The sequence below is a fragment of the Pogoniulus pusillus genome, chromosome 7, assembly GCF_015220805.1.
Source record: "Pogoniulus pusillus isolate bPogPus1 chromosome 7, bPogPus1.pri, whole genome shotgun sequence".
Lineage (NCBI taxonomy): Eukaryota > Metazoa > Chordata > Aves > Piciformes > Lybiidae > Pogoniulus > Pogoniulus pusillus.
In genome coordinates, this window is record NC_087270.1 from 24238619 (window position 1) to 24256252 (window position 17634).

General features: G+C 45.6%; 1 protein-coding gene and 1 long non-coding RNA gene across 2 annotated transcripts in view; one reads left to right on the plus strand and one right to left on the minus strand.

Moving 5' to 3' along the window:
* Positions 1–17634, plus strand: part of LOC135176836 (uncharacterized) — a 33768-nt gene that overhangs the window by 11735 nt on the left and 4399 nt on the right. The gene's annotated exons all lie outside the window — the stretch shown is intronic.
* ACTR2 (actin related protein 2) overlaps positions 630–17634 on the minus strand; it is a 36166-nt gene continuing 19161 nt past the window's right edge. The window contains exons 4-9 of the mRNA XM_064146218.1: positions 13575–13647; positions 11135–11271; positions 9405–9554; positions 8110–8255; positions 6906–7038; positions 630–3955 (exon numbers count right to left, since the gene is read on the minus strand). Of these exons, the coding sequence (XP_064002288.1) occupies positions 3785–3955; positions 6906–7038; positions 8110–8255; positions 9405–9554; positions 11135–11271; positions 13575–13647 (810 nt within the window). The 3' untranslated portion in view covers positions 630–3784. The remainder of the gene's footprint in view (positions 3956–6905; positions 7039–8109; positions 8256–9404; positions 9555–11134; positions 11272–13574; positions 13648–17634) is intronic.

Sequence of the window (17634 nt, forward strand, 5' to 3'; positions counted from 1 at the left end):
GCCACAACTGCTTCAAACCAGTGCCTCTTTCTCAAGGGTACCTGTGAACCCCTCATACAGTGCTTCTGTCAGTGCAAATGAGAGGTGCAGATGAAGCAGAACACAAAGTTGCAATGCAAAGGAGTATTCCTCAATAGCATCATTCAGCAACTTCTGAGCTTAGCCAGGGATGCTGAAGTCAAAACCAGCTGAGGGCTCCTCCCACTTTCCAGCACTGAATGTAGTGCAGGAACTAGGAATGATTTCTCCAGCCCTGGAGATATTCATGGTGAGGCTTTGGGAGACCTGCCCTAGTTGAGGATATCTCTGCTCAGTGCACGGGGGTTGGACCTTTGGAGGTCCCTTCCAACCTCTGTGATTCTATGGTTTCTGTCCAAGAAGAATATAGAGCTTGTGCTAACAAAGATTTCTGTCCAAGAAAAGGTTTTTAAAGAAACTAGGGTGGAATCAAGTCTTGGCTAGAGAATGGAGCAGAAGTACTTTTCTCATTCTAAGACAGCGATGAGGAGGGAGGGTGTTGTTTTGTCATATTTCCTCAGCATAAGCAACTCAGGCTAGTTTCATGGTGGAAGTTAAGAGAAAAACTGCCAGAGCTGTGATACCCCCAAAAGGACACAAAGCAAACAATCTACTTTGAAAACCAACTCTTGCTTTTATTTTTTTGCATTGAAGAGAGCTGTCCATTTAAAGAGCTGTTTATTTCCATTCCTGGTGACCTCCACCAGTGTGGTGTGGCAACATTATTCAGAACTGTATAAAAAAGTGGTACACTGGTTAACATCCTATGACATTGGAGGGTGGGGAGGCTTAGAAGCAGCTTAACATTAAAAAAAATAGGATGTTCCCCAACAACAAAAAAAACCCAAACACCCTTACAACTGATGTGGCATCTTCTATGCTGATCTGATAGGAGCTGAAGCGTACTGCAAATACAACTCAAGTTATTTGGTCTTCAGGAAAAAATAATCATAATCATCAAAAGGACCAAAAAAGCCCCAAACCTCCAAAACACCCAACACCACTTTAAAACCAGACTGCTTTCACAGCAACATTGAAGAGAACACACACACATATACTCTTCTGTGTGCAGAAAACACAGGTGGAGAACCACAACTGGAACAGCCCATTTGGTGCTTGGATGATGTATGTGGTGCTTCTGGATGCTTGCTAACTGTCATTTCAAATACTCGTTGCCTTTTCCCCCCCACCCCCTAATATATACATGGTTCCCATGGATACCCAAGGTTCTGCACAATCAACTGATGTTTATTACTCGTGGTGCTGTGGAGTTCTTGAGTGTGAAAGGGCCAAACTCCAGCAGCTTTACTCAGATGTGCCCGTACCTACCCGAAGCCGATAAGCAGGAGAGAAGGTGGTTTAGAAAAGGGGGTTGCAAGGTCATGGTGTAGACTTGGAAACCAAGAAGATTGAAAAAAAAAAAAAACCACAAGACAGATTGTCATTAAAAAAAAAGCTTTAAAGTTACTCTTTGGTTTATTTCCATGATTCTCAGCACTGCCTGAAGAGCCCAGAGACAGCCACATGAGGAACCACAGCTCTAAAGCGAGCCCCTCCCAAGCATTTTTAAGTCTTGTCTATTAAATGTTCAAAAGACTACAGGAATTCAGAGCACCCCTTACATTCATGTCCCCAAAAATCTAGTAATTGCTGAAGTGCATGCACTGAGGCATGACCAGCATGCCTGTAAATTTAATATTGTCCAAGTTAAGAGTAAATATAGCTGCAAAAAAACCCCACCAAACCCACCCACCTATAATTAAATGCTCATCACTAGCAGTACTACAGCAAGTGTCTTGTTATTAAAGAAATGCAGACATGGCTTCTGCTCAGCCCAAAGGAAGCTGTCTGCCTGATTTAGAAAGAAAGCACATTTGGAGAGTCCAAAAGGAGTTTAATATTTCCACGCTCCTGGGGTCAATTGTTGATGTAAAAATGCAGACAAATGGCAAGTAGATGAAAAGCATCTCTCATACATTCCAAGGTTTGGAAGTCAAAAGCAGATCTTAACTTCCTTACACTTCAGTCTTAGGGTAGGCTTGGAAAACCAGTAAGAGGTGACAGACTATATTGCCATGAAAAGCAAAGTAAGAGCTAATGCCTAAGTGGCATTTGGATGCAAGCAGCTTTTGCTCTAAGGCAGATTTTATTGCAGAGACAGTCTGCTAGCAGGAAGAAAACACAGGCAACTCCACTCGGAAGAAGATGGCTGAGAATTACTAGTGACAACTTCTCTTTTTCAGAACAACTCTTCTTTAATGTACTTTCTGGAAACAGCATTTTCATCACTGGTTTTCACTTCCTTCCCCATCCCATGTTAAAGTATCCAAAAAAAGAAAAAAAAAACCAAAAACCAACCACACCAAAACCCCAAACAAACCCAAGAGTGGACAAAATGAATTGTGAATATTTACCAACCAACAACATCTCATACCCCCAAGGTTATTTTAAACTGGAACAAATATAGGTCATTCTTTCTAACCTAACTGCCAGGGGTTGTTTATAAATAGCTGCTTGCTGGAATAAACACTGCTCATTGAAATATTCATTTGCAGGAACTACTTGGCACTAGGTTAACATACTTCTAAAAGTTTAATGGAAGTGCTTCTGATGGACATACAAGCACTTAAATCATGGAACTTCTTAAAACTTAAGGTGGTTGTTTTTTTCCTGGAGGGGGTGGGGTGATATCTACAGTTAGAGTTTTCACAAACATTTCTTCAAAGTATTAAATCTCTTCAGGAGTTTAGAGGCTCCTGTCTTAGCCACTGTGGTTCTTTTTTTCCCCCCCCAACAATTAACAGAAGGATTTATTTAACATTCTTGCTTCTCTAAGCTGAAACAACACAGTACCAAAATTTAGCTATGAAAAAAGAGGCATTTTTGATCAGACTGACACACCCCAACCCCCACCAGCCTGTCCCTTCACAGAAAAGCAACATAGCTCAAACCTGTCTCCTCTAGAAGACAACACACCTAAGGCAAAAAATTGCCACTAGCCAGCAATGGCATTTCACCCTCTGTGGCAATTGTGAATATGCCCACTTCAGAGAAAGACAGTATGAAAGCCCCACCACCACCTTGCAGATCTTCCACCCCAGAGGCCAGTTTAGGCAGCAGTGCATTTGGAACCACATTACATCAAAACAGTGTGTCAAAGCCATTCCAGCTAGTTAAAACTAAGTTCTAACAATGTTTAATCAAAGTGTCTGATTTCAAGAAAGAAAACAAACAAAATCTTAACTGTTGAGAGGCAGTTAAAAAAACCCCAACCAAACAACCCAAAAGATGCAAAGATAACCACTGCAGTGATCCAATAGCAAACCCTCCCTGTTTCAAGGTTTTCTTATGCTAAAAAAGGCACACAACCCCTTGTGAACTAGAGACAAAAAGCTAGCAGCACTACAGCAATAAACCTAGAAGGGAAAAAAAAAAGCCTCCCAGAATTACCCAGTTGCCTACTGGGCAGGAACAATGAAGTAGACAGGCTGCTCTTGCTCGGTTTTGTTTGCAGGGAAGTGGTCAAATTTAATAGTCAAATTGAGCCACATTAAGAAACGTTTAACAAAAGCTACCCCGAGAAACCAGAACAAAACCTGCCCTTCGGGTCAGAAGGCCACAGCCAGGCCCTTTCCATAGCATGTAGCTGAGTGAGTTCAGAGATTGGCAATGAAAGGAAAACAAAACAAAACAAAACAAACCCCAAACCAAACCAACCCAACCAACCAGAAAGCTTTAGCCACGTGATGGGAACGAGCTGTGGGCTTTATCGAACAGTCACACCCAGCTTCTCCAGCACACGCACTCCCTTCTCTTGGTATTCTTGTCGGGTCATCCAGAAGTTGTCTTTGTCTTTCATGATGTCTGCCAGGACTGCACCCCCCAAAAACACCATGTGCTTTCGGCGGGGGGGATCTTCGATCCGGATCTTAAATTTCTAAGGAAAGGCAAGAAATGGTCAGCAGGGATCTCAAAACAAAGCCTGGCAAAAGAAAACTCTTTTAGTCTCTTGAGCTTGGGGAGGACCTCATGAATGTTTATACATATGTAAAGGACGAGTGCTAGGAGGCCAGAACCAGGCCCAGGGGCAGTGGGGGGAAGCTGAGGCATAGGAAGTTTCACAGAAACACGAGGATCAATTTTTTCCCCTGTGAGGGTGACAGAGCACTGGAACAAGGTTGTGGAGTCTCCCTCTCTGGAGATATTAAAAATCCACCTGATGGCATTTCGGTGTGATCTGCTGTAGGTGATCCTGCTCTGGCAGGGCGGGGTCAGACTGGATGAGCTTTGGAGGTCTCTTCCAACCCCTAACATTCTGTAAAATCTCAGCTTGCCACCAGAAATAATGAAATGGAAACAATTTAGTGAGAGAAAATACAACCGAAAAAATGAAATGTCAAGCAGAGGGCAACTCTGTGTGAGCTCCCAACTTGTGCAACTGAAGAACTACTTTGCACTGGACATTAGAGACAGCTGTTGATGCTTTCCCCAAAATTATACTTCCAGTGTACTTGAAAATAACTCAAGAGTCAGAATAGGAAATTAAAAGAGGGCAGTTCTGCATTTCATGAACATGGTAAAGAGTGAAATACGTCCTAAGCGTCCATGGCTAAAATTGTCAGCAGTTACCAGATCACCAAACCATAGAATGTTTATCATAAGGGTGCCTAGGACAAAGAGGCTTGACACTGAGGGAGGTTTTGGCTGGATTTTAGGAAGAAGTTCTTCAGTATAAGGGTGCTGAGGCTCTGGAATGGGGTGCCCAGAAAGGGGTTGTGGATACCCCCTCCTGGATGTGTTTAAAGCTAGATTGGATGAGGCCTTGGGCAACCAAATCTAGTTCAGTCACCCCTGCCTGTGGCAAGTGGGTTGGAATAGCTGATCTCTGAGGTCTCTTCCAGCCTAAGCCATTCTAGGACACGATTATATCAAGTTTTATAAGGCCAAGTGGAACAGATTTATATTACACAACCTAGACCATCCTAATTAAAATTGCCTTGGACTGGAGTTTAGAAAGAAAATCTTGACAGTGAGGGTGGGGAAACACTGGCACAGGTTGCCCAGGGAGGCTGTGGCTGTCTCCTGCCTAGTGTGTTCAAGGGCAGGTTGGATGAAGCCTTGAGCAACCTGTTCCAGTGGGAGATGCCCCTGCCCGTGGCAGGGAGGCTGGAACTGGATCATCTTTAAGGTCCCTTCCAGCCCAAAGCATTCTATGATTCTAAATTCTTTTATGTTAAAGCTCTGAGTTCAAGAGCAATGATGAGTGCAGCTAAAGCTGTGTGTGAAATACTTCAACTTAAAATGTTCTGTACAGTTGAGTCATTCTAGAGACTGAAAAAGATCTTCAGAGAACACTGCATCAAGAAGCAGGGAAGTTCAGTTCAGTTCAGCATTAGAAACTCCACTGAAAGGAACTTTCTCTATAAATACCTCCTCTGTGAAAAGCAGACAGCTCTACAATGCAGTCTTACCTCTGCAGCCTGTGTGTATTTCTTGGTTGCTTATCACAGCAACCAGTGAAGATGGCAAATTGATTCCACTTGAAAGTATGTAAGAAGTCCACCCTCTTATCCTGGAGTGTTTCATAGAATCATAGAATTGTTTTGATTGGAAAAGTCCTTTAAGATCATTCCCTAACTCCATCAAGGCTGGTGCTAAGCCATGGCCCTCAACACCACATCTCTGCCTCTTTAAAACACCTCCAGGGATGGGGATTCAACCACCCACCCTGGGCAGTCTATTCCACTGTAGAAGCCTTTACACTGAAAAAGTTTCATTTAACATTTAACCTAAATCTCCCCTGGTCCAACTTGAAGCCATTTCCTCTCACTTCCAGCACAAACCAAAACTTTCACAGCTCAGAACAAATAATTTTGTTCAATGATGACTTTAAGGCTAAGACCTGAAGTAGTGTCCTAGCATTTATCAGCCCATTTTCCATTCAAACTAGCCCAGGACTTCAGCAAAACCTTGGTACTGGCACAAACCAGAAGGCTGCTTTACTGCCAGTATATACACACAAGCCATGCCCAGCCAAGGCAGGGCTGTGGGGAAGCAGCAGCACATCATGGCCACAACAACCTCATACAGTGCTACCCCATGCTGGGGACAGAGTGGCTGGAGAGCAGCCAGGCAGAAAGAGACCTGGCGGTATTGGTTCACATTCAACTGAACATGAGCCAGCAGTGTGCCTGGGTGGCCAAGAAGGCCAGTGGCATCCTGGCCTGTATCAGGAATAGTGTGGCCAGCAAGACTAGGGCAGTCCTTCTGCCTCTGGTACTCAGCACTGGTTAGGCCACACCCTGAGTGCTGTGTCCAGTTCTGGGCCTCTCAGCTTAAGAAAGATGTTGAGATGCTGGAAGGTGTCCAGAGAAGGGCAGCAAGGCTGGTGAGGGGGCTGGAGTACAGCCCTGTGAGGAGAGGCTGAGTGAGCTGGGGAAAGAGGAGGCTCAGGGGAGACCTTATTACTCTCTACAACTACCTGAACGAAGTCTGTAGCCAGGTGGGGTTGGTCTCTTCTCCCGGGCAACCAGTGACAGAACAAGAGGACACAGCCTCAAACCATGCCAGGGCAGGTTTAGGCTGGATGTTAGGAAGAAGTTCTTCTCAGCAAGAATGATTGGCATTGGAAGGGACAGCTTGGGGAGGTGGTGGAGTCCACATCCCTGAAGATGTTTAAAAGGAGACTGGATGAGGCACTTGGTGCTACGGTTAAGTTAATGAGAAGGTGCTGGGTGATACGCTGGATTCGATGATCTCTTTTCCGACCGGGTTAATCGTGTGATTGTGGCCAGCCGCAGATCCTCTCATTTCTGACTGCTTGGCTCCCTCTAGTGGAGATCCAGAATAGGCACAGACCTAGAGAAGGCAGCGATTCTGAGACCTACCGAGAGCTTTTCAACATCTCCTTTCAGGACCCGTTCCAGGTAAAGCTGTTTCAGTTCTCGCTCCAGTCGAGAAGGCAGCCCTGGGTACATGGTGGACCCTCCAGACAGCACAATGTGCTTGTAGAATTCAGACCTGACCAAAACGGAAAAAAAAAAGTCTTTCTAGTGTTCTCTGCAGTGCAAGGAGGTGCCAGTACATGCCTGGGAGGCCAACAGCAATCCAAAGTAGCAGGTAAATTTTAAAATAAAGATAATCTTGTGCTTGCAAGATTTTACACCTGCTCATTCACACCAAAACAAACAGCATTCCAGGCAGGCTAAGCTCCAAGAGCCATTGGAGAGCAGCTCTGGGGAAAGGACCTGGGAGTGCTGGTAGACAACAGGGTGACCGCAGAGCCAGGGATGTGCCCTTGTGGCCAAGAAGGCCAAGTGTGTCTTGGGGTGCATCAGGAGGAGCAGATCAAAAAGGTTCTCCTGCCCTGGTGAGGCCACATCTGGAGGACTGGGTCAAGTTCTGGACTCCCCAGTTCAAGAGGGACAGGGACTTGCTGCAGAGGGTACAGCAAAGGGCTACTAAGATGATGAGGTGACCAACATCTCTCATATGAGGAAAGCCTGAGAGAATTGGGGCTGTTTAGCCTGCAAAAGAGAGGACTAGGGCAGGGCAGGGATATCATCAATGCATGTCAATACTTAAAGGGCAGGTGTCAGGAGGATGGGACCAGGATTTTTTCAGTGGCAGGCAGACAGGAGGTAACAGGCACAAATTTGAAGGATGAGACTTACAAGTCTCTGGAGGCTGTCTAGATGTGTTCCTCTGACCTGAGCTAGACTGTATGGTCCTGCTTTGGCAGGGAGGTTGGGCTCAATGATCTCTTTGGGTCCTTTCCAATCTCTTTCCATCCTTTAAAGGTGTTGGAGACTTTCAAAACCTGCCTGAACATGTTTCTGTGTGACCTTCTCTAGACAAACCTGACATGGCAGGAGGGCTGGACCTGATAATCTCCAGAGGTCCCTTCCAATCCTCTTCAATTCTTACCAAACTGCACAACATTCATGTCAGCCTAATCTCTTCTCCCATCACACCCACTCCACAGCAGCACACATGTTAGTGTCTAGAGCACAAGATGCTCTTTTGTTTGAATGTGGTTCTCTGCACCCAAACCTGCACCCTGACAGAGACTTTGAAGTGCTCCACTCTTACCTGGTATCAATGTCAGCAGCCTGGATGGTGTTAAACAGCAACTCAGCCACACCAACCCCCTCTACATTGATTAAGTGAGGCTGGAAGAGGGCCTCAGGTGCCTCGAACCGTTCTCCACCAACTTTGATAATCCTGCCATCTGGGAGCTGGTTAAGAAAAAAAAAACATCCAGGCTTCAGAAGAATACTTTGAGCCACTGAGCAAATCAAGAGGAAATGATCCTGCATTGTTCCCTAATGTTCTCAAACAGGAAATTGTTGATAATTCTCACCACAACAAGAAGTCATTCAGTATTACTGACAGGAGAGACAAATTCTTCCCCCCATTATGTACTTCAGTGAAGAAACATCAGGGGCCAGATGAATTGATCACAGAATCATAAACTCCTCTAGGTTAGGAAAAACCTTTAGGATCAAGTCCAACTATTAGAGAGAGTTGATACTGACGTGCCAAACATTTCCAGCTCTCAGCTGCTGGAAGTTCCTTCTGTGTGTGATCACAGGAACTTTCCACCAGAAGCAAGTTCACCACTCTTGTCACCAGGATCAGTCTCAGCTGTGTCACTGCTGGATGGAGGAAGCTGAAACAATCTGACAGGCTACAGTAAGGCCTCTTTCTCTACAGCTTCCTCTGCTGTAAATTCTAATGTCAAGGATCTACAATGACAAAAATGAATACAAGGGATGCTGAAGGGAATGGAGCATCTCTCTATTATGAGGAAAGGCTGAGAAACGTGGGGCTGTTTAGTATGGCAAAGAGAAGGCTGAGAGGGGACCTTATCAATTTCTAGAAATATCTTCAGGATGGCTGTCAGGAGGATGGAGTCAGAGTCTTTCCAGTGATAGGACAAGGAGCAACGGACATAAATTCAGCCATAGGAAAATCCATCTCAACAGGAGAAGAAACTTCTTTACTGTAAGGGTGCTGGAGCCACCTGCCCAGAGAGGTTGTGGAATCTCTTTCTCTGGAGATCTTCACAAAGCCATCTTGACATGTTCCTGTGTGACCTGCCCTAAGTGGTCCTGGTTTGGCAGGGGAGTTGTACTCAGTCTTTGGAGGTCCCTTCCAACCCCTAGCATTCTATCACTCTAAGATCAGAAAAGAAATAAACCCAGCTTTTAACCATGTTCCTAGAACCAAGAAATCTGATTCTACAGGCTCTCTCATCTGGGAAGTGAGGTACTGCCAAGGAAAACCAAGAAAAGAATCCAAGCTAAATCCTGCCTGAATTTAAACCTACAAAGTTCAGGCCAGAAAAAAAACTTAGACTAAAACTGCTGCCTCCAAAGACTTACCGTGTAGGATTCAACTAGTACTGTGGTCTCTAATGCCAGCTTCTGCTCCTGCTCAATGTTGTACCCCACGTAACACAGCTTCTCCTTGATCATGCGAACAGTCTCGAAGTCAGCAGAGTGGTTGAAAGCGTAGCCTCGGAGTAAGAGCAGCTAGAGGGGACACACCAAGATTGCAGTGAACTAGAGGCTGAAAGCAAGGAAACTGGTAATTACCTGTACTGGATGCTGAAGGGCCTGGAGCACTGCCTGATGAGGAAAGGCTGAGAGCCCTGGGGCTGCTTAGCCTGGAAAGGAGAGGGGATCTGAGCAATGTCTATCAATAGCTGAGAGCTGGAGATCAGGAAGGAAGGGACAGGGACAGCCTCTGCTCACCTGTACCCTAGGATAGGACAAGGGGTAATGGATGGAAACTATAGCACAGGAAGTTCCACCTCAACATGAGGAAGAACTTCATGACTGTAAGGGTTGCAGAGCCCTGGCACAGGCTGCCCAGGGAGGTTGTGGAGTCTCCTTTTCTGGAGTCTTTCCAGCCCTGTCTGGTTGTGTGTCTGTGTGACCTGTGCTAGATTCTCTGGTCCTGCTCTGGCAGGGGAGTTGGCCTGGAAGCTCTCCAGAGGTCACTTCCAACCCCTAACATCCTGTGAGCCTGTGATTTTGTCATCTTGCATCTTTTGATTTGAGCTGGTGCAGTCAGGATTTACTTGCATGAACGACACAGAGGAGCTTGTGCCTACAAAATGCATTTCTCTTGTTACTGCCAGAGAGGCAATTCCAGGTTGGTTGAGAATCACCAATGTTTCTTAAATATTTTTAGCCTGCTTTATCAGAATGAACTGCTCATGTTTCAGTATCAGCAGCAAGCAGAGCATTCACAGCATTCAGCAACATTGATATTTCGAAGTATAGACAAAGATATGGACAACTAACTCTCAAGAAGAGAGGCATTTGTAGATGCCTCATTTCTGGAAGTGTTTAAAACCAAGCTGGATGAGATCTTCAGCAACCTGGTCTAGTGAAAGGTATTCCTGCTCATGGCAGAGGGTTGGAACTTTAAGGTCCAACTTGATGATGATCTTTAAGGTCTCTTCCAAACCAATCTATAGGTCTATGATGCCCTCATAGTAACAGCAGCTGGAGGGAACATCGCAGGTTAGCAGTGCATTAGAGAAACAGTCCAGTTCTCTTTGTCAGTAGGTAGGTACAGTCAGACACCAAGCTGTGTGGTGCAGCTGACACGCTGAGTGAAACCTAACCAAAATAATCCTTATATGTAGGAGCTCACATCAGAACAAGCCAACAGTCCAGTTTAACCATAATATTTGCCAATGCAACCAAAGAAATAATCTATAAAACATCCTGTCTTATTGAATAACCAAGGAAGGACCACTACATTGCCCTCTCCTCCACACCCTAAGACAAAGTCTTTCAGAAAATAGATGAGAATTGAGAGAAACCAATTTTATTTTCACTTTCTGTAGCAAGACAGACAGACAGTTTCATGAGTTGAACAAAATCCTTTGCTACAAGACTGCCACTAAGAAAATGTGAAGTCTCTGAAGAGCATCAATAGTGTGACTTAGGTGAAGAGACATAGTAAGGATAGACAGGGAATATAGGAGCTCTTTATCTAATTAATATACAAATAAAGGGGAATCATTCTTGCTGTCAGGGGATTTGAACTTGAACAAAATGTACTACAGCTTCAGCCTTAGAACTCCTCCAGGGCTTACCTTGATGAGATACCTTGTGATATCCCTCCCGGCAATATCTAACCGTCTGGTGAGGTGAGGGAGAGAGAAACCCTCATAAACCGGGCAGATGTGAGTTACACCATCTCCAGAGTCCACAACAACACCAGTCAACAAACCTAAGAGAATGGGAGAGGGACAAAAAACAACACAAGGAAATATGTCACACTTACTAGCACCTCCACAAACCAAACAGAACAGCAGCAACTTGAAGATCGTTTTCTTTTTCCATTGTAATCTTAACACAACCTCTGCTCCTCCTGTCATCATTGTGGGAAAAGCTGTCACAACTTAAAATTTCCTTACTGCCATCCAGCTGGTTTTTAAGCTTAGTTTTCAGAGCAATAAATGCTTTTATAGATGTTTTTATAAGCATCTGGATAGCGCTTTACAACTCCACCATTCACAACTCTGACATCTTCAACTGCGCTCTAATTAAAGAGAAGAGCTCAGATCATTACATGCTTTTGGGGGGCAAAAGTTCCTCCTCAGATTCAACTGGATATTAACAGCCTTATAGCAATTTCTCAAACATGAAGAAACCTAGAGGTGTTCAGGTCACAATTATCCTCTGCTTGCAATTCTTAGGACTTGATTCTGACTGGTATTCAGAAAACAGAATAATGCTTTTCATAAGGCAGAGAATATTTGGGCTACACAGCACACATCTCGAGTTCAGAGGAGGCCACAAAGATGATCTAAGGGCTGGAGTACCTCTGCTATGAGGATAGGCTGAGAACTTGGGGTGTTCAGCCTGGAGAAGACTCCAGGAGGACCTTAGAGCTGCTTTCCAGTACCTGAAGGGATCCTACAGGAAGGCCGCAGAGGGAATTTTCCTGAGGATGTCTAGAGACAGGCTGAGGGGGAATGGTTTGAAGCTGAGGGAGAATAGGGTTAGACTGCATCTTAAGAAGAAGTTCTTCAGTATGAGGGCGTGGGACTCTGGAACAGGCTGCCCAGGGAGGTTGTGGATGCCTGATCCCTCAGGTTGTTCAAGGTTATAGCTGGATGAGTTCATGAGCAATCTGCCCATGATGGGGGAGTTTAAGTAGCTGATCTCTGAGGTCTCTTCCAACATAAGCCATTCTATGATTAATTAGATACCTACACCCTTTGGCCTTTAAAAGGCACCCAGAATGCCAGGGAATAGCAGCAGTTCCTCTTACAGTTTGAACAGCAGCACTGAAGTGCTGTGTGCTGAAAAGAGTCTATGCAGTTTGAGCTACCACTTTCATCTTTAATGTGGTACCAATAAGCAGGGTGTTTTAAAGGGCTTATTTCATTTACAGGAGCAAATGTTCTATTTATGTGCCACCTGGGTTTTTTTTAATACTTTGGAAGATCTTCCAATTTCGTGTTATAGAAACACTATGGACTGTTCTAATGGTTTTACATTTTGTTATTTACAAATCAACTCAGCACTAGAGCAGAAAATACAGGGACAACTCCAGCAGAGTTTAAGACTGTATATACTTATAGGGAAGCAAATCAAAGAAATTAAAAAAGAAACCAAAACCCAAGTCAAAATGAAACAGAAAAAAAGAAAGTAATATCACAGCAAATGAAATTCATATCCACCTCTGCTCCTGGACACAGCAAATACTGTGGTATCATTACATGGTAGTGGACAAGTATATTTGTGATGGCCATATACAGCTAGACCCTGCTACACTGATGTGAAGAGCCATGTTATCAGAACTGATGTGCTTCAAGGACTTGAATGTGCTGGTGGGTGAGAAGCTGGGCTTGAGGCAGCAATGGGCACTGGCAGCCCAGAAGGCAAATGGCAGCCTGAGCAGCATCCAAAGCAGTGTGGTCAGAGATGGAGAGAGGGGATCCTGCCCCTCTGCTCTGCTGAGACCTCACCTGCAGGGCTGTGTCCAGCTAAGGGGCTCTCAACACAAGAGAGACATGGAGCTGCTGGAGAGGGTCCAGAGGAGGGCCAGAAAGATGATCAGAGGGCTGGAGAACCTCTGCTGTGGGGACAGGCTAAAAGAATTTTGTCTGTTCAGCCTGGAGGAGGCAAACCCAACAAAACCAAACAACCAAAAATACTTTACCTTCTTAAATCTGAAAGTAGCATCAAAGCTCCTGGCCCTCTTCCTGCCTTTTACTCCTGGTCACACTTTTTGTCCTTTACCAGAAAACCCAGAGCACATCCTTAAGACTTGCTGCCAAAGGCTAAATGCCCACACCCTGAAGTTTTGCTGGAGCAGGTTATTGCATTTTCAAGCACATTTTCCACAGTTGCTTCATGAAAATAACAGCAAGAGTGGTACCTAGCAAGAGCTCCAACCAAAAGCAAGCTCTTAAATCAGAGCTGAGCTTATGGCAGCGTTGGCTCGCCCATTCACATCACCTTAGTCCTTTGGCTCAGCAACACACTCACAAATGAAAGAGATTTTAAGTTATCTTTGCCTACCTTGAGCATACAAAGTAAGAACAGCCTGGATGGCAACATACACCCCAGAAAACTGGTATGTCTCAAACATAACCTGCAAGGTGAAGGCAAAAGGATTAATGTCCAAAACAGGCCAAATACTTAGGAAACTTTAAATACATAGGAATTGTGATTATTTCTCTTTGCTAATCAAAAAACACCTTCCAAGATATGCCATCACCCATATTCTACATGCACATCAGCAACCTACTTTACTGCAGCAGGACGTTCAATTCTAGACCTTCCCTGATGATATGAGCAGCCATACAAAATATTCCACATCCCTTCAGCACCCGCAGTGAAGGCTCACAACAAACTCACACAGCAGCTCCTGCAGCTTTGTGAAGGGCAGGCAGTACTTCAGATCAGCCAAATACTCCCCTGCTCAAGTGTGATATAGGAATGAAGTATCTTCTAAAGGTGTATACTCTGCTGGAGTGGGTGCAGGGGAGGGCCACAAAGATGATCAGAGGGCTGGAGAACCCCTGCTATAGGCACAGGCTGTTCAGCCTGGAAAAGAGGAGGCTCCAAGGAGATCCTAGAGCTACATTTCAATATCTGAAGGGGGTCTACAGGAAGGCTGGGGAGGAACTGCTATAAGAGAGCTTGGAGTTATAGGGTGAGGGGTGATGGTCTGAAAGTGGAGTAGGGCAGTTAGGTTGAACATCAGGAGGAAGTTGTGCACAAGCAGAGTGGTGAGACACTGGCACAGGCTGCTCAGGACTGTAGTTGAGGGCACATCCCTGGAGACATTCAAGGCCTGACTTGATGTGTCCCTGGGCAACCTGATCTAGTCAGAGATGTCCCTGCTGAGTGCAGGGAGGTTGGCCAAGATGCCCTTTGAGGGTCCTTTCCAACCAAGTGAACTCTGTGAGTTTATGAACTTCAAACCTAATGAAGTTCAGGTGATTTTTGTTCTTATTCTTTCTATGAGGCCCTTACAGACTGTAAAACTGAAGTCTGTGTTGCAGGGAAGACTGCAGACATTCAAGATCAAACTTAACATGGCTCTGGGTAGCCTGATATAGCTAGAGATGTCCACCCCTCCTGCCTTCAGCAGGGACAAGATGACCTTTGAGGGTCCCTTCCAACATGATGCATTCTGTGATTCTGTGTTCTAAAGACCAAAGATTCCTCACACATATGGGTCTAGAGTAAGTTCAGTGTCACAGATTGTTCTCTGCATCTGGACTACCATCCTTAAAGCACAAGTGGCAAGTAAAAAAATCCACTACAAGTGACACTACAGAGAGGATAAGTTCTGTCACTACCTATCAGAACCCACAGGTTTGCAAAACTCTTACTGAAACATGCAAAGTAGCTGCCTGTGGTGTAGACAAGGTTCCCACAACCACTAACTAGTTTCAGTGAAGAAACAGCCTAAAATTGAAGGCTGAGGAGTTTATAGGGTCACAGAATGTTAGGGGTTGGAAGGGGCCTCAGAAGATCATACAGTCCAACCCTCCTGCCAGAAGGCAGGTCACACAGGAACACATCCAGATGGGTTTTGAAAGTCTCCAGAGGAGGAGACTCCACAACCTCTGTGGGCAGCCTGCTCCAGGGCTCTGTCACAATGAGGAAGTGAAAAACCTTTCCCTTCTGTTCCTGTGCCACCTCCTCTACTCCAACTTACCCCTTGCCCTGCCCGGGGCTAGCCCTGAGCAGAGCACACTGCCCTGCACATCTTTAGCACAGCACTGAGGGCAGCCCTCGGGCTCCTCTGCTCCAGGCTCCCAGCCCCAGCTCCCTCAGCCTGGCCTCACAGGAGATGCTCACTGCCTGCAGCAGCTTGGTGCTCTGGGCTGGACTCTCTCAAGCAGTTCCCTGAGGTCCTTCTTGAACTGAGGCCCCCAGAACTGGACACAATCTTCTAGATGTGGCCTCACCAGGGCAGAGTAGAGGGTGAAGAGAACTCTCTTGACCTACCTGTCACCTTCATAAGCACAAAAAAGTCCAAGTCAAACAAGTTATACCGTAGAGCAGTTTCCCTCCCCCAGATAAATGACCTCTGACTATTCCAGCACACAGAGAAGTTTTGCTGTTTGCTACTGTGCAGCCTTCTGAGCACTTCTGCAATTTCCAGGACTAAACTCATTAAACTCTGAGTACTCCCACAGCTCAAGTAAAAGAGAACTAAATATTTGCAAGGAGAAAAGAGCTGAGGCCTGACAATTCTAGCATTCTGAACTAGAAGACCTCCTCTCATAGGACAACCTCATTTTAAAAGGCTGCCCTGAATCAACCCTCTGATCCTTCAAGTCAAGCTCATTATTTCACAGCTGTATCGAGCACACCACAAAACCCTTGGGAAGTCTGATGCTACCTTTCTTGGGAAGCTCAGTGACAAGTGGAGCTCCTCTGGGGTCTGCACTGGGTCTAGTGCTGTTTAACAGCTTTGTCAGCAACACAGTGACACCGAGGGCAGCCTCGGCAAGTTTGTTGATGACACCACTGGACTCATTTAAGGGAAGGGATCCATACAGAAGGATCTTGACAGTCTTGAGAAATCAGCCACTGACAACTACTTTAAGCTTCATCAAGTCAAAGTGCAAGAATTAACCAGGTTGGAAAAGAACTCTAGGATCATCAAGTCCAATCTATCACCTCATCCTTCTAATTAACTAACCCATGGCACTAAGTGCCTTATTCAGTCTCCTTTTAAACACCTCCAGGGATGGGGACTCCACCACCTCCCCAAGCAGCCCATTCCAATGCCAATCACTCTTTCTGTGAAGAATTACTTCCTAATGTCCAGCTTCAAACTGCCCTGGCACAGTTTGAGACTGTGTCCTCTTGGGTCAGGCCAACTCAAAGCACAAATCCAGGATGGGTGCAGAACAGGTTGAGAACAGCCCTAGAAAAACACACCTGGGGGTGTTAGTTGCTGAGCAGCTCCCCAGGATGCAGCAGTGCCCTCACACTGCTGCAGCCAGGAGTGTGGGCAGCAGGGCAAGAGAGGGGATTCTGCCCCTTGGCTCTGCTGAGACCCTACCTCCAATGACTGTGTCCAGTGCTGGTGTCCCTAGCAGGACACAGAGCTGGAGTGAGTCCAGAGGAGAGACACAAGGATGACTGCACGGCTGGAGTGCCTCTGCTACAAGAACAGGCTGAGGGAGCTGAGGGTGTTCAGCCTGGAGAAGAAAAAGCTCTGAGAAGACCTAACAGCAGCCTGCCAGTACTTGAAGGAGGCTACAAGAAGGCTGCAGTGGGAGCGTTTCCAACAGCCTGCAGTGGCAGGATGAGACAATGGTTTGAAATGAGAAAAAAGCACACTTAGATCCTGTGTTAGGAACAAGTTCTGCACCGTGAGGGTGGTGGAATACTGGCACAGGTTGCTCAGGGAGGTGGTTGAGGCCCCACCCCTGCAGATATTTAAGGTCAGGTTCAACAAGGCTCTGAGCAACCTGATCTAGTGGAGGACATCCCTGCTGACTGCAGGGGGGGTGGACTGGATGCTCTCTGGAGGTCCCTTCCAACTCCTAACATTCTGTGATTCTAATTACACTTTGTTAGACTGAATATGACATTAACTGATTGAGAAAAGAAGCAGGGAAACTAAAACATTTTATTCTGGTGAAACATTATTGCACTTCAAAATCAGGTCTTTGTCAGATGGTGCTGGAGCTGAACACTGTACATCTGATGATCTACATTGATGAAAGGTTCAGACAGAGTTTAGGTCACCCAGGGCAGCACTGTGAGACCCAGGATCTGAGAACCAGGCTTTCCTTCTTAGAGAGCTTTCACTGATAATCCCTAGCCTTAATCAAACATTAATGACTTGGCTGACATCACACCTTTGTCTCTGCTACCTCTAGCAATGCTGCTCCCTCTGGTAAGCATCATCTTGTTCAAGCCTCAATCTCCTGTGAAGCATTACTGGCTTAGAGGAGTCCAAATCATTTACAGTAAGTAACAATGATCTCACACTTAGTAATCAACAGATCTTAAATACACAGAGATAAGCAGGGACTTTCAGTGCTGGATCTTACTGCTGCCAGGGCTTCAGACAGGAAGCCTGCTTACAGCTTTTGAATGAAGT